General features: G+C 38.4%; 1 protein-coding gene across 3 annotated transcripts; it reads right to left on the bottom strand.

The window, feature by feature from the left end:
• Window positions 1-1066: 1066 nt before the first annotated feature.
• On the bottom strand, window positions 1067-16961 carry slc5a6a (solute carrier family 5 member 6a). Of its 3 annotated transcripts, none has more exons than XM_033990474.2 (17): window positions 16717-16961; window positions 9531-9709; window positions 8397-8618; window positions 7449-7514; window positions 7220-7271; window positions 7077-7144; window positions 6848-7002; window positions 6586-6726; window positions 6362-6491; window positions 6148-6236; window positions 3306-3418; window positions 3148-3215; window positions 2974-3060; window positions 2738-2910; window positions 2571-2674; window positions 2305-2426; window positions 1067-2065 (listed from the first exon to the last, which is right to left on the bottom strand). In XM_033990474.2, exons 2-17 carry the CDS (start codon window positions 9654-9656, stop codon window positions 1892-1894), a joined length of 1890 nt encoding a protein of 629 aa, XP_033846365.1. In that variant the 5' UTR covers window positions 9657-9709; window positions 16717-16961; the 3' UTR covers window positions 1067-1891. The 3 variants fall into 3 exon arrangements, with proteins under 3 accessions (XP_033846365.1, XP_033846364.1, XP_055088371.1); XM_033990473.2 differs by lacking the exon at window positions 16717-16961 and adding an exon at window positions 16127-16287; XM_055232396.1 differs by lacking the exons at window positions 1067-2065; window positions 16717-16961 and adding an exon at window positions 16127-16257 and having other exon boundaries at window positions 2571-2666.
• Between the last annotated feature and the right edge of the window lie 138 nt (window positions 16962-17099).

Raw genomic sequence — 17099 nt, 5'->3', positions numbered from 1 at the left:
AAGTAGCCTATTTCACACAGAAGTATGAACTTGTAAAATGTGATTATCTTTAATGATATTGTGCACATTTTTCTCCAAAAAAAGACTGACTCAATGACCTAATTGTTTTTAGTATATTTTTGTTGTGGGCAGGAGATCACCATGAGCATGCTAAATAAAATCACCCTCTGGCCATTTCAGCATTCTCTCAGCAACAAAGTGGCACTTTTTCAGTCCAGTAAAAAAAAAGTTTGGTGTAGAAAGTACGTATACCTACTCTCAAATGTTGTGAAGTAATTAAATGCATCCACTGTAAAGTGTACAGTGCTTTTACTTTTGTACTTTAATGGGTAATACTGTATACAAAAATAAGTTTTTCTGTGTCATAGCAATTGGATGGCGTGTGGTCAAATATCAAGACAATACAAACTTTAAAGTTATTTATTGATTTGGTAAATTGGTTTATGAATCAATTTTGAGGTTACTGCCCATTTGCTATAATTGGGGTAATAACAGCAGCAGCATTGTGACATCTCATGTAAAAATACACACAAGCCCATTCAAGTCATTTCTAATATCTGGAGACACAGTTTACCTTCATAACATAAAACAGACTTGATATTATTTTTCACATACATGACAGAATAAACATGACATCAGTTATGACACACACTTTCAAACCTGACCCATTTCCACAAGAACAGTGTTGGTTTAATGTCTAGTATGGTGCCATTTTATGAAAAATAATTTAATAACATTTTTGGAATGCAGTGCAAGGGAATTCTTGGGTATGAGGAAAAAAAAAAAGCAAATATTGTTTTAAAAAATGACTGAAACAATATTTAACAGTGCTCGAAATTACTAAGTGCGATGCTCTTAAAAATAGTAAAATAAGTATTAATATTTAAAATGGCTATTGATGAAAAATTATAGTTACACTAAAATACATGTTGGCAATTCAGCATTAGAGAACTGCACCAAACAAGTCAAGTCTTTATGAAAGTGAGGCTACCTCTTCTGTCAACACTTGTGCATCGTATAGGCCTCTCAGTAGAACTATATGTACAACATAGAGTTACAGTAGTGCTGGGATCATGTGCGGGTTTAATAAGGCACACACTTCAAGTAATTTCAGGTCAGAAAAAGGAAGTGACAAGGCGAGGGGTGAAAGTTAACCATGAAGAGAACATTGGCAGTAGTCAGAACATGGGATGTACATGAGCTGATGGAGGATGACAATAGAAAAATACAAGGCATCCCATTTCTACTTCAAATTCACCAAAGGGTTCATGGTTCTTGCATATAAAATTATATTTCAACTACTAAAATATATAATACAATAGCAAATGTATCATTTAAAAATATACAAGACTATACGTAAAAAGCAAAAGAATATGAACCATATTCTTTGTGCGTTGGATAGTTTGAGGTATTTGGGGTCAAAACAACGGAAGCTGATGCTGCATGTTTCTTAAACAATGATTGGTACAAAAATAGCAGACATCATGTAGACAGTGACCCCTAAGTAAGACTCAAGACACATTGTAAATATACAGGCACAACACTGGTTCACAAGAATTCTTCGATTCCAAAAACGGTAAGCTATTACTGGCACAGTGAAGTGGACTACAGCATGACTTCAGGAAATCAGTTTAGTACATAGTCACATCTCAGAACCAAACATTCTTCCTCTACAGCCATGCCCCAAACAGAAAGTGCATTTGGTCACTGGAATGTACTGCTCTGTGGGCTTTAGTAAAACTATTAAATGGCTAAAAATCTAAAATGTATGTTTCTCTTGAAAGGACAATCACAGCAGCAGAAATTCTACTAAAATGTTAAAGAAATATTTTTTACTCATGTTGGGTGTACAAAATCACCCCATACTTGTTTGGTAAAATGTGCAGGCTCCTCACAGAGCTGTCTCTTGGAGAAGGAGTCCTGCTACAGGCACCAGGCTGCTGCGCTTCTCCTTGTCATTTTGGGGCGCTCCTGAGCCCTCCAGCTCAGCCACAAACTCCTCTTTAAACAAGGCGGATCCATTGGGGGCTTCCATGGTCTTGCAATAGGGACTTCTCTCTCGAAGCTGCTCACAAATACCAGAAAGTATTTGAGTTTAACATGTTAAAAAAAAATTTGTTTCATTTTATTATTCCATGTTATTATTGTTATAACAATTTAGCATCCCTTTAAGATTTCTGTGTGGGGTAAAGTATCTTTCTTACAGTGTGATAAGCATCAGAAATGTCTCATAATAAAGACATTTCATAACAATTTTTTTTCCCCCACTAGGAATGACTGTACAGTCGACATTTGTAGGTCTACCTTTGGTGCCAGAGAAGTCCTGCAGCACAGTTTTTCTTTGTATCGGTCAGGCAGGAAAAACAGGAGCGTGCCAAGAACCGGGAACACGGTGCCGGGGGTGAGCTGGCTCTCCTTCATAGGTCCTGTGCATGTACGTACACACAGTGACAGTCATGAGGCCACATACACATTTGATTATATATATATATATATATATATATATATATATAGTCAGTTCTGTTAGAAAAATGTTGAAAATGTTTTTTTAATAGGTTGTGGTAGACTACCTGTTAGCAAGCTGACCAAAAGTCCCACAATAACTACAGTGGTTGAATTATGAGCACTGTACCACATGTATGACAATGAGTAAAGTGCCTCGACACCTGTTGGTCTGAAAAGAATCTGGTCACAATTTAAATAAAAAAAGAAATTTCAGACTAGTGCAATGTGTTACCTGGGCTTAGTGATTGTAGCATTCAAAAAAGGCACCACTGTTGCATTTTCAAAATCAGGAGCCATAGTTGTGTTCAGGAGGGGTATGTTGGAACTGGACATGCGCATGACAAAACTACCGATGCCTACCCAGAAAGCCATACCAAGTCCAGCTATCAGTCCAATGAGGGCACCCTGCATAGACAGAGCCATTAAAACAGATATTTGTGATAAGAACGTACAACTTTTTACACTTACAGTTGAGTTGGCCCAAGGAAAGAACATGCCCAGACAGAATAATCCTAGTAAAGGGCCACCAACCATCCCAAAGATGCTGAAGGCAGCCTAAGGATACACACACATTAATATAGTTAATTATATCATTATGTATGTAGCAACTATTTACGATGAGAATGGGGTTAGTAGTTATACCTGCAGCACTGAGCCCATTAAGGAGGCTATGTAGGCCATGGCCAGGCACACAAGACCGTACGCCAACGCTGCAGGCAACAGTAAACACAAAACCTATTAATGTATCATGCATTATCCTGTACCATGCAATTATGCACTTGTTTTTTCAGTGGCCATACCAAGTCCTTTGGACAGCAAGGTGGCTCTTGATTCAGCCATGGCTGGGAAATAAGGTTTTATGAGGTCCTCCATAGTTACTGTGGCTAAAGAGTTGAACGCAGATGATATAGTGCTGAAAAGAAATCTTTAGTTAAATGTATAACAGTGGAAATAAGACTAGAGAAACTATTGATTGGTTCATATTGACAATGTTTTACACAGCAGCAGCAAGATGAATTGTCAAGATATTTGTGAGGTTACAAACCTATGAAAATTCACCTTCTACGGCTCTCGCTGTTCCATCAAAGTACAATCTTTCAGTGAATCAGAGCAACTGGACCAATCACAGGGTAGCATTGTGCCCAAGGAAAGAAAAGACATCTTTGCTTTTCTCTAAACTAGATTTAGCAAAACTGATTTTTCTGCCCGCTACTGTGATACTTTGCCAATGTGCTAAAAGTATTCTCTCAATAAATGGCCAAACGTTAAGGCATTTTATGCCGCTTGAGAGTCATCCCAGATTAATAATTTAATTTCATTTACACAGGGAGAGCCCAATGAGAGCCCTCAGTCTCTCTTTTTCATGAGAGCCTTGTTAAAATACAGAACAATACAAATAAAAATGAAACAAATAACCTCATGGGTCCATTTAAAAACATTAAAAGTAGGTACAGGTGTGATTATAAATGTTTATCATTAGATTACTAAAGTGGATTAATAGTACGAATGTATCCAGCTTTGCGTGTCCTTGAAATGTATTCCATTTTTGGGAAGCAAAATAACCTAACATTTTTTTCCCATTTCAGTTCTAGAGCGGCCAGTTTTTAGACATAGACTGCCTGAATATCTCACTTGCTTGTTGAACTTTAATACGGGAATTCAAAATCTGATGATTGTCTATCAAGTAGTCCCTTATAAATACTTTTTATACAATGTCACATGAGAAGCTGTTAATCCTGTGCATAAGGAGTCATTCAGTAGGCCTATTCAGTGCAGACCAGTGTTTGGTTTGATATTGTCACTCAACTTTTTCCCAGCCCCTTTAAATGAATGACATTGCAGGCAAATAGATAACTTCCCTTCCAGAAACATTATTCACAAAAGGAATTCCTAGAGCACTGCTATAACCATTCAGCCAGACATGAAGCTCGTGGATCCAACTTTCACCGGCAGGGCTGAAAATCACTGTACATCATCTAGAGAAGTGGGGCATCAAAAGTTATCCAATTCATTTTGACAACTATCACGGTTTTGCAGTGAAGCCCCAATTTTTCATCAAAATTTTAGAAAATTTTGAATTTTAAAATTTGATCCCATTTGCACATACAAAGTCTGATTGGGCTCATATATTTTTGGCCTAAACCTATTCATCACAAAATAGCCGCAATAGCGCCCCCTACAAAATAACTAATACATTTGTATGGAAAGGGCTGAAAATTTTGTTTTCTAAAAGTTATAAAATTTCCCCCAAAATGATACTGGGTCATCTAGTCACAAAATCCAAAGAAACCCATGTTGTTTTTTTTTGCACCGTGTTGCCATGGCGATGAAGTGCCCATGTTATCCTAATGGAGGGATCCCAAAATTTCCTATTCATGAGAAAAATATTAGTATCATGGAATGTGACATTTGACACAATGACTCTTCAAGTCATTTCCATCAAAAAAGTTATATCTTTCACTGCATTGCCATGGCAATGCACTCAAAAGAGCCCATGTTATCCTATTTTGGAGTGGGAACAGGCACATTTTGTAGTAGGTTCATGAGATTCAGAACAGTGACAGTGCAGAGCCAAGCCTAAAGTTGAATTAGAGCACTGTCCTATGATGAACAGGAAGTCGTCATATTGGATTGAAATTCTGTTGTCATTTTTACTGCCTTTGTATGAAACCAATCAACCCCTTGTTTTTTCCTCCAACGATCTCAAATTTTTACATTCCACATGGAGAGACATAAATTTACAAATGTTATCAATTTTTCTGGGATACTCTTTACGATTTTTGCATAGCATGCTGGTGAGAAACACCTCCATTTCCTGTTTCTTTGATGACTCCTCACGGCCACAAGCATTGGCCTGGAGACCTCAAATTTCAATCATGCAATCAATGCATCCTCCAGATATACACTATCACTATCCAGTGATAGTGCCTAAAAATGAAAGCACTGCTCTATGATGAACAGGAAGTCTGCCATATTGGATCAAAAATTGCCATTTTGACAGCGTGTTCATAAAACATATCTTGTCCTGGGTTTTTGATCCAAATGAGCTCAGATTTGGAATGCCATAGGTAGAGACCATTCAAAAGTTATTACGGACTGGGGAGAAAAGAAATTACAGAAATTGTCAAAATTTAGCTGAAAGTTCCTTTATGTGATGCCGATCATAAAACATAATTAGATCCATGCTCTAATTTTTTCAGTTTTTGCTCTAGGGTCATCTGAATTGCTCATTCAAGTGAATGCCGCTGTGACTCAAAACTGCAAAGTGCAAAGTGATTGAAAATTGTTACAGGTCGCAATTCAGGGGTTTGTGCAATTCAAAGGTGGTCATCAGGCAGAGACAAATGTGATACAAGGGTGGTCATGATGCAGAGGCTGTTGCAACGCAGGGGCTGTCATGACTCCATGGCAATCACACAGGGAGAGAGGGCTATCATCTCCGGTTGCAACTTTAATTACATTATCGTGTCAAAATATCAAAATAATAAAAAGATTTTTTATTATTATCCATTATATCAATATGTAAGGAACCCAGTGATTCCCATTCCTAATTGTAGTAAATTCTATTGTCAACAAAATCTATGTTGTTGTCTTGTTAAAAATCAGAGAAGTGCTGTGTAAGTTGACAAGTGTTCCTCTCACCTGAGAGCACCACTGAAAAGACAGGCCACAAAGAGCCCAGGAAGACCAGGCAGATCCCTGAAGACATCCATGACAAAGTACAGCACCATCTGGACGCACACAAACACATAAAGTCTAAACTACCTATGTCTCCGTTAATACTAAGAAAAAAGGAATTAAACAAGAAGGGAAAGTGAACAGATACCAACAGCAACAAGAAACCTCAGTGCTTTACCTGATCATTAGTTTTGACATAACCTTTGTCCAGCGGGCTATCCTCTCCATAGCGAGCAAACATAACTAGTCCCATCAAACAGCCCAGACAGAGGACAATCTGCTGGCATGGAAAAACTACATAGCATGACCTAAAGAGGTCACAAAAAGTCACATTGTTAGAAGTAAATGAGAGGAAACAGGTTGAAAGTGTTGAATGAATTAAAGTCAAGTTGCAAAACGTACATTACTGCTTCTTTCTCAGAACGAGAACTGAGGTATCGCTGAACTTGTGCCTGGTTTACCCCATACAAAGCCAGCATCAAAAAGACTCCACCCACAGCCAACGTCCAGAATGTGTGCCGCTCTAAAGGGTCTGGGTTCAGGCTATGAAAAGAAGTTAACCAAAGACACACCATTGGCAAAGGGTATAGTATAGAAATAATAATATAAGTAATAAGGAGTCTGATAATATTATTCTTGAAGAAATTAAATTAAGAGAACCCACTCTAGTCCAGCAATACGGCTGCCGTTTATTGCCTTGCTCCACACTTGGCCTATGCCCCCAGCTTGACTGGTCCCCACTACTATGACTGCCAACTGCCCTGCAAACATCACCACGGTCTGGAACACGTCAGTCCACATCACAGCCTTCAGCCCTCCCTGTTTTATGCGGCAAACGGTTAGATACAATAACACCTGGCCGAGTCACATCATTCAAACACATGCAATTTTACCAGTGCAGTATACAGAGTGCACACCAATCCCATTGCCAGCACTGCCCCCCAGAGGTCAAAACCAGTCACTATAAAAAGAAATCCATGTTACTTAAGTGTAAAAAGCAATGAAAAAAGTTGAACTGAAAATGTGTTTGTTATACCTGCATTAAGTGCTAAGGCTGGAGCATAAAGGACAACACCCATGTAAATGACCTGCAGAAGTTAAAAGAGTCCTCAACTCATGCAAGAAAACTAGTTAGAGAAGAAGATATGTAAACTATAGAAAACATACAAATATTATACAAAATAAAATAACAATAAATATGAAAATGACATGAACAACAATAAAATCTCTGAAAACTAGATTTACTAAAAATGTTAAGAATTTACCATCTGAAAGATGAAGGTAACAGTTCCGCACACCCGAACTGTTTTGTTGAAGCGAAGTTCTAAATACTGTAAAAAGAGAAAAAGAAGAGGTGAGAAAAGGTGTAGCCCACTGTATAATCTCATGGTATAAATTAATTTTTCTCGATTGGACATTTCATTAATCCAGTTTAGTAACTGGATATTAGCCAGAGGTCCTTGGTTTGTACATATGGTTTGTACATAGCTTTCCTGTTTTATCCGTTCATGTGACTGGATTAGTTTATTATAGTTTTAAGGATCTTGAATTTATTGAAAAACACCTGAGTGAAACAGTAAAGTGACAAGTTCATTAGCTTTTTAAAAGTGAATAAGAAACAGAGCTGACACGTCTCATTTAAGTCAACCTAGAGAGGACTACTGTATATATGTAGAGGGTCCAACTCGCATATTAGTTTTCCTTTGAAATCACAAATACCTTCATCTTTGTTCAGATGACCTTCTGTTTCACTCCAGACATAACATCATAGTGCATTGAACACAGGAGGCAAGGAGGACATGACAATGACAACTGGGAACACATGTACTATGTATATGCATGCCAGGAAAAATTCCTCTTATTAGAGTAATGCAACTGGAGAACACAAACACAGTTTGCAGGTGACAAGACCGTTGCAATAATAAATTACGGTCCAATCACATGGACTACTACGTGTGCTACTGTTTTAATCAAAAGTAATAAAAGTATTCCCAAATAAATTGTGGGAAAGTAATAAATTTGTAAAAAAGTAAATGACTTGTTGTTTACTCTATATGCAGTTTCAAAATATGTGTGTATGCAGCAATTGTAAGAAATCAGAGCTACCAATTCCAGACTACCAGACTCCGCTGAGCGTCCATTAGTCACAGTAATCAGACAATCAACATACTCTGAGTACTAATGTACCTGTGCAGGTAAATGTGACCTCATACCTCATAGGCACTTGACAGGTGCAGTCTGTAGAACACAGGAATGAACACATGAGCAGGAATAAGAAGGCCCAAAAAGTAGGAGCAGCCCAGGAACCAATACTGTGTTCCAAAGGTGTAAACCTCTGAAGGAGCTCCTAAGATGGCCACTGCTGACTGGAAGGTGGCCAGAAGGGACAGAGACACGGGCAAGCAGCTCATGGACCGGTCAGCCATCAAGAACTCCTATGACACAGCAGATTAGTTTAGCACACAGTCCACCAAGGCCCTCTCTGTAGCCTGATTCCATTTTCATCTGACATTTATATTTTTAAAACATTGTCTAATTCAAAAAAGTGTATATGATTCACAATAGTTTTTGGAGATCTTGCTTGTTAAGATCTTTTTAGGAGTGTATAAATATGGAACAACAACAATAACAACTGTGAAGATGGCAAATACCAGAGCCAATTTTGCCAATTGATTACATGGTATTTCCATAACAATTTTTTTTAAGTATTATCACAAAAAACAGCAGTTTAACAATATTAATTTTAGCTGCCCCCCAATCTCTTTTAAATAGAATTGGTCTACAGAATGTTGTTATCTCATTTCAAACCCAGCAATATGAGTTAAATCTGGACAGACTCAAAGAAGACAAATCAAATGTAGGTAATGAAGCAATGAATACATAGGAAGATAATGGCATGGCTTTGCCACTTCTGCCTGGTACAGAATGACGACTGATGCATTGGAGGCCTGAAAAAGTGAAAACTGATCAGTCCTGAACAGGTGACTGGAAGAGCGAGAGCAGAGTTAAAAACATGGTGCCTGAGTGCCAGGCAATGAACGCCCAGAGATGAAGCTTGAAGTTTTTGGAAAAGGAAAAATGAATGACAACTGAAGCTAGTTTAAGTCTTAAAATTATTCTAGTAAGCAAAATATGTGGAATATACTGTATAATGTGTAATAGTATTCTACAACAGTAGAGAATAGTGTGCTACAACACTTAAATTAGCCTTTTCAAGGTGTGTCTCTGGACCTAAAACATAATAGCCAAAAACAATGATAGGCCATATGAGCTTAGACACTGGGACTTTAGATGAGACTGCATTATATGGACTGAACAGGAAATACAAAAATACAGTTGGAGCTCACCTGTGTTGTGCGCTGACGACCCCCAGAGAAAGCATAAAAGAGGCCAATACCAGCTGAGGCCACCAGCAGCACAGCAAAGATGACATAGTCGGCGGTGGTAAAATGCATCTGGACAACATCCCCCATTCTGAGGTGTCTGGGGTCACAAGATCCGCAGAGGTGCCTGGCCCATAGATGACCTGAGGACATACAGCAAACAGCGTATCACGAATGGTTGTTGTTGGTCCATCACATCTATTCTCCTGATGGCTAGGCAGATACTTTAGTAAGAAAAGAAAAAAAACAACATAGTTTTGGTATCAATGACTTCCTCTATGCCATATGTATCTCAGCATAAATGTCATCAACCTATCAGAGTTTTTCATAAATAATCAAAAACTCTGAGGAGTGGCCCCCATAGTCAAAATTTTGTCCCACCATAAATCAAGATTAGCAAAAAAAGGTATTAAAAATTATAATTTTTGTCTTTTTGTATTATAAATATATAGAGGTAACTTTATTGAGTCTTTAATCAGTAGTTTTTGATTAGGCAATGAGTGACATATTTACTCCAGAAATTGTATAAAATAACATCAGTATAACCCTGTGGGAAACACAGAAATCTAGGCACAACAGGAGAGTCGAGCAGTGCGGTATTTAAGTACAGTGTCCACAGACACAATCTCTGTGAAAGAAACTATTCAACATGGGGAGTCATCTGAGCTTCAACAATATTATTACAACTGAACAGATGAATGTGAGCTTCTCAGAAATACATGTTTCTTTAACCAAATAAACTATTGTTTTTTTACTGTCTCCGGTAACTGTTTTTTCTCACATTAATAAAACCTAGCCCATGTCAGTTCAACTGAAGCTCTAAGCTCTCACCAAATATGCACATGATCAGCCTTAAGAGGTGGAGGGTTTAGGACACTGTCAGTTAGAGTCAGCTAATCTTGTGTCCGGCTTAAAACTCCTGGGATATGGAAATTATGTTGGTATTACACATTGCTTTTAGGCGTAATAGTCATCATGTGTCTGTGTGAATGGTCATGTATGTTAGAAAAAACGAGTATTACTACTATAGTACGAATCACCAAAAGTGATTAGGAATAAGTATTATGGCATGGCATATGGCATGTCTTCTCCATGTTAATAAAGGCTCCCTCTATAATTTTGTAAAGCTTTACATTTTGTGTATTTGTTGTCAGCAGTAACAGCAAACAAAGTCATTGATTTTAACTCAACATGTGCTGCACTGTTATGGTTTGTATTTTGTGGTTTTCAATTATAAATTGACAGGTGACATTTGTTTAGATCTAATACCAAATGGGATAATATCAGAAACAGTGTTATAACAAAGTTATATCAATCTGAACATCACCATATCAAACTGTCCATGACCTCATGCAATTTAAATGTCACCCCTCTGATTTTTACTTCTTTGGGAAATATTTTCCAGGGACATGACAGAGTTGAATTGAACTCTTTATCCCGGCCTTTAATGGATACCAATTTTTCCATTCCATATATATGTGAGCAAGGCAAGTTTACTTGTATAGCACAATTCATACACAAGTCATTCAAATTGCTTTACATAATTAGAAATACATTAAAATCACAATACAAAAAATCAATACATAAATAATCATAAATAACCATCATAAAATGAACATTAAAAGAGAAGAGTGCAGAATAAAAACCTTGTCATATGTCATATGCACAGGTAAACAGAACTATTTTGAGCCTGGATTTAAACATTGTCAAAGTAGAGGCCTGTCTCACATCTCCAGGAAGACTGCTCCAAGTTTTAGCTGAAGAAAACTGAAATGCTGATTCCACATGTTTAGTCCTGACTCTGGGCACCTACAGCAGGCCGGTCTCTGAATTCACAGTAGTCGCAGTCCGTTACAGTGGTCCAACCTACTGGAGTCAAATGCATGGATGAGTCTCTCAAAGTCTGGTTTTGACAATATTCCTATGATTTCTGCAATATTTTTAAATGGTAAAAAGCTGCAGATGTTATTGATTTGATGTGATTGTTAAAGTTCAAATCTGAGTCCATTATTACCCCTAGATTTCTAGCCTGATTAAGGTTTTAGAGAGACTGGATGTGACTGCTGACACTTTCTTTATGTTTCTGTCGGCCAAAGAGTATGACCAGTCTTGTCTGAGTTTAGCTGGAAAAGTTGTTTTGCATCCACACACTGATCTGTTGGATGCAGTGGCAGAGTGAATCCACTGGTCCATACTCACCTGCTGCCAGTGAGACATAGATCTGAGTGTCATCTGCATAGTTGTCATAGGACACATTATTGCTGTGTATTAACTGGCCTAAAGACAGAATGTAGAGATTGAACAACAGGGTCCCAGGACTGACGCATGAGGAACCCCACAGGTCATTTAATCTGAGACACATTTTCCAATTTCAACTAAGTACTCCCTGCCTTCTAGTTAGGACTTGAATGAGTTTAAGTTAGTGCCAGAGATGCCCACCCAGTCCTCTAGTCTCTGTAAGAGGATTCCATGATCCACAGTGTCAAAAGCAGCACTCAGACCTAACATGATGAAGACTGAGACTTTGCCTGAATCAGTGTTCAGGCAGATGTCATTTGTCACCTTGATAAGAGCAGTCTCAGTGCTGTGGTGGAGTCTAAAACCTGACTGGAAAACATCAAAGGAGTTGTTCATTTGGAGAAAGTTAATAAGCTGTTGGAAAACAACTTTTTCAAGGACTTTGTCTAAAAACGGAGATTGGTCGGTAATTGTTCAATACCATGCCATCAAGACTGCACTTCTTTAGGAGAGGCTTGATAACCACAGTTTTCAAAGCTCTTGTTAATGTTCCAGATTGAAGTGACACGTTAACTATGTAAACGAGTGGTGATAGCAAACTGTTGAGCACAGACTTTAGAAATTTAGTGGGCAACACATCGAGGCAGCATGTAGATGAACTCAGACTGGTGATGATCTCTTGGACAGTTTTGTGACAGCAAAGTGAGTCAGCTCTAGGTGTTTAGGTGGCTACTTGTTGCACTTAGATGTGGAAGTTAGTTTGTTAACCTGTTTACTGTTGCACACAGAATGCGAGACTTGTTACTGCAATTTCCAGTAATGTCAGAAAAATACCTCCCTTGTTCCACATAAACTGTGGTTGTACATGTGCAACTTTTCTCTATAAATCTCATAATGAATTTGACTTGCGCCATTCCTGCTTGGCCCTCCAGCACTCCCTTTTCTGTGCCCTGACTGAGTCACCGTTCCTCCATGACACTGTCTGCTTATCATTTACCATTTTAACCTTCATCGGGGCAATGGTGCTCAGAACATTCAAAACACTCAAAGTCACAGAGTTCAACAAATCATCAACATTTTCAAAGTTTATCATTTCCATGAACAATGCACCTGTGTTATCATTTATGTGTCTCCTAGTTGTGGTGCTGCTGGTGGTGCTGACACATTGGCTTGGTCTCTGGCTGGCGTAGCAGGGATGCTTCTCTCATTCCTCTTTTCTCTCACTCCAGCTCTGCTCAGGTGCAGGCCATTTAACTTGAACAAATCCTCTTGTTTCCAGAATAGATCAAAGTTCTCAATGCAGTGCAATCCTCTGGGCACATATGCGTTGAACAGCCATGTGTTCAGCTAAAACAGCCAGGTAAATTTGTTCATCTTCCTTCTGTGTATGTTTGGAAGAGGTCCATTGATGAATGTCTGAACTTGCAATCTATCAAGCTCCTCAAATAATATAATGAAATCCCTTTACAAGATTTCAGGCTGTTCCATTCTTATGTCCACTGCACCCACATGCACAATCAGCTGTTTAACTCCTTGGTGTGTTGACAAAAGTTTTGGCTGGAGTTTTAATCTCAGAAACGGTGTAACTGGGATAGGAGCAAGTTTGGATTCCTCTGTGGTTCACATCTCTGATAGTACCATCTACTAACAGCAGTGTATCTCTGACCTTGACGTTTGGCACAATTTTTTCATCTTATTCTCTAAAAGTAACTCTGGGCTGTACTGGAAGTCGCAGGCAGTTTTCAGTGAAGTCCTTTTTCAGATTCTAAAACAAATATCTGTGCTTTTAGCTTATTAATTTGTAGTTGTTGTTCCCAGTGTTCACAGAAAAAAAAAATTCTTCCCCCAGACATGTCGCTGGCTCGTCAGAAATCTTGTTAAAAAAATGTTAAAATGGCTTGAAATCTTGGTTTACGTAACAGAAAATCATAACTAAATAAATTTTCCATCATTGCAAGAGGTAAAAAGATTAAAAAGCTAAGTAAAGAAGGAAGCAGCAGGAGCAGGGTGGGCATTTTTTTCCCTTTTTTTTTTTTTTTTAATTTAACCCACTTTCTTTCATTGGAAACTGCAAGAAAGGCTGCTCACTGCAGTCACATAGAGCAAAGTGTAGCACAGGGCCTTGTTTAAAAGAGATATACATGTTTTTCTCACTATCTGACATGAAATTAGACTAAACATTTCCTGTTTTAGATTAATTAAGATTACCAAAATTATTTCTATTTGCTAAATGTCAGAATAATGAGAGATGGATTTTTTTAAAAGACAATTTTTCATTACTTTCTGCAAAGTCAGAAGTTTGCATGCAGTAAGATTACTATGCATTTAAACAATTTGGGAAAACCCAGATGATGTTATGTTTTTGAAAGCTTCTGATTCTGGTTTATTGGCAACAATTGAGTTGATTAGAGACAGTCCTGTGGATGTATCTGAAGGTACACCAGAAACAGACTGCTTCTTTGTGTAACATCATGGGAAAGTCAAAAGAATAGCCAAGAATTGTGGACTTGGACAAGTCTGGTTCATTATTGGATGCAATTTCCAGATGCCTGAAGTTGCCACTTTATTCTGTTCAAACAATTATAAGTATAAACACCACGGGAATGTCCAGCTATCATACTGCTCAGGAAGGAGACGGATTCTGTGTCCCAGAAATGAACATGCTTTGGTCCGAAATGTGCAGATCAGCTCAAGAAGAAAACTAAAAAACCTTGTGAAAATACTGGCTGAAACTGGTAAGAGTGTGTCATCCCCCACAGTGAAATGAGTACTGTACTGATATGAAAGGCCACTCTGCCAGGAAGAAGCCATTACTCCAAAAGAAACAATAAAGTCAGATTACAGTTTGCAAATGCAAACAGGGACAAAGACCTTAATTTTTGGAGACATGTCCTGTGGTCTGACAAAACTAAAATTGAACTGTTTGGCCATAATGAGCATCATTGTGTGTGGAGGAAAAAAGGGGAAGCTTGAAAGCCTGACAACACCATCCAAACTGTGAAATATGGGGGTGTCAGCATCATGTTGTGGGGTTGTTTGGCTGCAGGAGGGACTGGTGCACTTCACAAAATAGATGGCATCATGAGGAAAGAACATTATGTGGAAATACTGAATCAACATCTCAAGACATCAGTCTGGACGTCAAAGCTTTGGTGCAAATGGATCTTCTAAACAGACAATGACCCAAAGCATACTGCCAAACTGGTTACAAAGTGGCTTAAGGATAACAAAGTCAGTGTTATGGAGTGGCCATCACAAAGCCCTGATCTCAGTCCTATTGAAAATGTATGGGCAGAGCTGAAAAGGCATGTGCGAGCAATGTGGCCTACAAATTTGTCTCAATTACAGCAGTTCACTGGGAGGAATGGGCTGCAATTCCTGCCAACTATTGTGAGAAGCTTGTGGAAGGATCTCCAAAACCTGTGATCCAAGTCCTACAGTTTAAAGGTAATAGTACCTACTTATGAGCTATATGTAAACATCTCACTCTGAAGAAAGTAATGAAAAAAAAAAAAAAAATCCTTCTCTCAATATTGGTATTCTGGCAGCAGAAATAATTTTGGTAATAATTTTCATGCCAGACAGTGAGGAAAAAAGTGCCTTTTTATGTAAACTTCTTTTTTTTCTGTCTTTTATGTAAACTTCTGGTTTACGCACGCACACACATATATATATATATATATATATATATATATATATATATATATATATATATATATATATATATATATATATATATATATATATATATATATATATATATATATATATATATATATATATATATATATATATACACATACACATACACACACACACACAAGGGGAGAGCACTGTGATGAACGGAGATTTCACTTAAGTGTACGGGAACTCAGAATCAGAATCAGAATCAGAATCAGAAGACTTTTATTGCCATAGTCTGTGAACACAGTTCACAAACTAGGAACTTGATACGGTGAAAAAGTGCAACATAAACACACTGAATAAATACAAATACAAATAAGGGCATGCACAAAGTTAAAAAGATATGCTTAAAAAAATCAAATGAAATACTTAAAGGGAGAAAATATGTACAATAGCAGCATCAGAACAACAACTGAGAGGGAATATGGACTTGTTTTGGTAAACCGAATAGGACTTGGATCACGGAAGGGTACCCAAATTAAGAAAGGGACCCCGGACATTAACTTTACACTCTGACCCGCGCACGTGCCTTTGGGTTAATTATCTACTTTCCCACTCATGCAATGACTACTCCAACTCAATGCATGATACCCACATTTAATAAGAGAATACATACTGAATGAGCATTTTTACATTACCTTTTAGCAATACTCTGTTCTTCAAGACCTCTACGTGCCTTTCACATACACTACTACAGGATCCAAGCTACAGAAAGGTCAGGCGGCATTTATAACCCACTCTCCATGACAGACATGGCGCTGCTTCAACGTGCGTCTCTGGGCGAGTCCCAGCTCTATTCACTGTCTCCTCGATTCCTCAACTGTCAAACACGCCCACTGATGAAAGAGCCATAGAGGAGAAAGGTAGACTGTTTCCTATTGGCTCTTACTTCTCACTGGGTGGGCTTTACTGCTCAAGAATCGAATAATTGAGGTTACGAGGATACAAGTGGAATGCGCCCACTCAACAGAGCGCACATGCGTAGAGCGCACGTTGATTATTATGGTAGAGATCTACCGGGTATGCCTATAAAAATAATCACTCGTCTTACACACGTAGGGGAGAAGTCATTAAAAACGCGCCTCTTCTAATTTTGTCCTACAGCATTAATCATGACGAGAGCACTGAACAGCCGCTATGCTGACGCGCAAGCAGCTGTCCATGCCACAGTTCAATACAAACCTCTGGACCTGTTTAGAGGTCACACAGTATATTAGCATAAACTCACCTCAGGCTGAAAAATGGGAGCTTTACGTTGTCGCCGTTGTCATCGTTGGACCAGGGTTCATCAGCACGATGTTGCTTGCGGCCATTCAAACGGCTCCTTTCTGTTTCACGAACTCTTGGGCAAAAGCTGTGCTGTTACCGATAACCATAATGCAAACACGTTTCTGTATATGTATATATTTTTCTGCTATTTCATTCGTCATGCCGTCGAAACTCTCTGGTCAGTGCAGTGCGCATCACAGCGCTGCGTGATCGGTGGAATCGTCGGACCAATAGTAAAACCGCGCGGCCCCTCCTCACGTCTGACTCATAGCCTCAGCCTAGTGATAATAAACACAATATAATATCTCCAACAATACTACTAACTTTCATGGAGGAGCACAA

This window comes from Periophthalmus magnuspinnatus, chromosome 24, assembly GCF_009829125.3.
Source record: "Periophthalmus magnuspinnatus isolate fPerMag1 chromosome 24, fPerMag1.2.pri, whole genome shotgun sequence".
Taxonomy (NCBI): domain Eukaryota; kingdom Metazoa; phylum Chordata; class Actinopteri; order Gobiiformes; family Gobiidae; genus Periophthalmus; species Periophthalmus magnuspinnatus.
The sequence above is the reverse complement of the archived record's forward strand: the minus strand, read 5'-3'. Positions and strand labels throughout refer to the sequence as shown.

What these genes read in the sequence shown, in the direction of transcription:
- slc5a6a (XM_033990474.2), bottom strand. Translation starts at nt 9,656, where the DNA reads ATGGGGGATGTTGTCCAGATGCATTTTACCACCGCCGACTATGTCATC. An exon ending in AGCCTTAGCACTTAATGCAG is followed by an intron (nt 7,145 to 7,219) that starts GTATAACAAACA and finishes TTCTTTTTATAG; the next exon opens with TGACTGGTTTTGACCTCTGG. An exon ending in TTTGGTCAGCTTGCTAACAG is followed by an intron (nt 2,427 to 2,570) that starts GTAGTCTACCAC and finishes GTACATGCACAG; the next exon opens with GACCTATGAAGGAGAGCCAG.